Genomic DNA, 1,268 nt, shown 5'->3' with positions numbered 1-1,268 from the left:
AGCAGCCATCTCCCGCCTCTCCCCCCGAGGGGAACTTTGGTGGCCCACAGCAGAGGAGAGTTCAAGGGGCATGAGAAGCACTCCTCGCCTCTATTCTCCCCCCCTCCACTGGGGTTTTCAGATGGACCTGACCAGCATCGTGCCCCAGTCGCAGCCCAGCCCACTGTCCCTGGTCCCCAGAGCATCAGTCATGTACACTTGCAGTGGGAGCGAGTGTTGCCCTGCCTGTGCCCATGGGAGGTCATGTCCCTCCACTGCGGTGGCTGTGGCACTTCTCAGGGGAGCAGGAGGGGTATGCTGCCCTCCCAGCTTTTCTCTTGCACGCCCCAGCTTTACTCTGAGACTTCGGGAGAATGACATTTCGTTCAAAATCTCAAGTTCCCAGGCCCTGGGCTTCAAGACAATGCCAGCAATCGCGGGAGCTGGCAGCCCTCCCTGTCCCTGTGGGGACCGGCTCGTGTGCACGGAGGCACGTGCACGGAGGCACAGGCATGGCCCCATACAGAGCGCAGGGATGGGGGGCTTTTGGGCAGGACAGCTAAAACTGAGTCCAGCTCCATCCTGGCTTGGAGGCTGCCGGCTTCACCCCTTGGCACGGGGTACCTGCACAGGGTGAGCCCTGCAGAGCAAGTGCAAGGATATGGGGCTGGGAGGTGGCAGGTTTTTAGATGTCACCGCAGAGAGGCTCAGCCCAAGGCCCCACCAGCAGCGCGGGGGTTACCTGCTGCTCTGCACGTATCTGGACGAGGTGGGGTCCTGCTTGGAGAGTCCCCCATGGCAGGTGCTGGCCGGCTCCTGCCCCGTGCAAAGGGAAAAATGTCAGGGGTGGGGGGGAAAACAACATCAGCTCTTTCACCTGCTCCCACCGTGACAGGACAGCCACGAACGCCCCTGCCCGAAGCACAAGCAGGGCAGTGTTCAGGGCTGCTCTACCCCGGGCTGAGGCCTCATGGGTGAGGCCAAAGTAAGCAGCTCCTCTGCAGCAAGCACCTCTCCGGGGCTGGGAAGGCTCTGACCTGAGCACAAACAAACACACATTTAGGGAAAATGCCTCTTGCCTCTGCGAAACCTCCCCTAATCCCTTTTTGTTCCCCAGTCCCCTCACTGCATACTAGCTGGGTCCCTTTGGTGAGGAGATGGGTGCCCTGCAGAGCGCCCTGCACTTCTCAGCCCCTGCGCAGCCGCGACTTCTCCCTTTCCTCCTGCTCCGCTTCTCGGGGGGCCGGCAGGCTCAGGGGGCCGGGCAGGACCGGGCTGCCAGCCGGCAG

General features: G+C 62.4%; 1 protein-coding gene across 1 annotated transcript in view; it reads left to right on the top strand.

Annotated features, from left to right (window-relative positions):
* The window catches only part of PIGC (phosphatidylinositol glycan anchor biosynthesis class C), a 15,120-nt gene that overhangs the window by 12,240 nt on the left and 1,612 nt on the right, over positions 1-1,268 (top strand). Inside the window, exon 5 of the mRNA XM_009645361.1 lies at positions 1,097-1,128. Within this exon, the coding sequence (XP_009643656.1) occupies positions 1,097-1,128 (32 nt within the window). The remainder of the gene's footprint in view (positions 1-1,096; positions 1,129-1,268) is intronic.

This window comes from Egretta garzetta, unplaced genomic scaffold (genome assembly GCF_000687185.1).
Source record: "Egretta garzetta isolate BGI_Z169 unplaced genomic scaffold, ASM68718v1 scaffold598, whole genome shotgun sequence".
Classification (NCBI taxonomy): Eukaryota; Metazoa; Chordata; class Aves; order Pelecaniformes; family Ardeidae; genus Egretta; species Egretta garzetta.
Note: the sequence above shows the minus strand (reverse complement) of the source record. Positions and strands in the feature narration are given on the sequence as shown.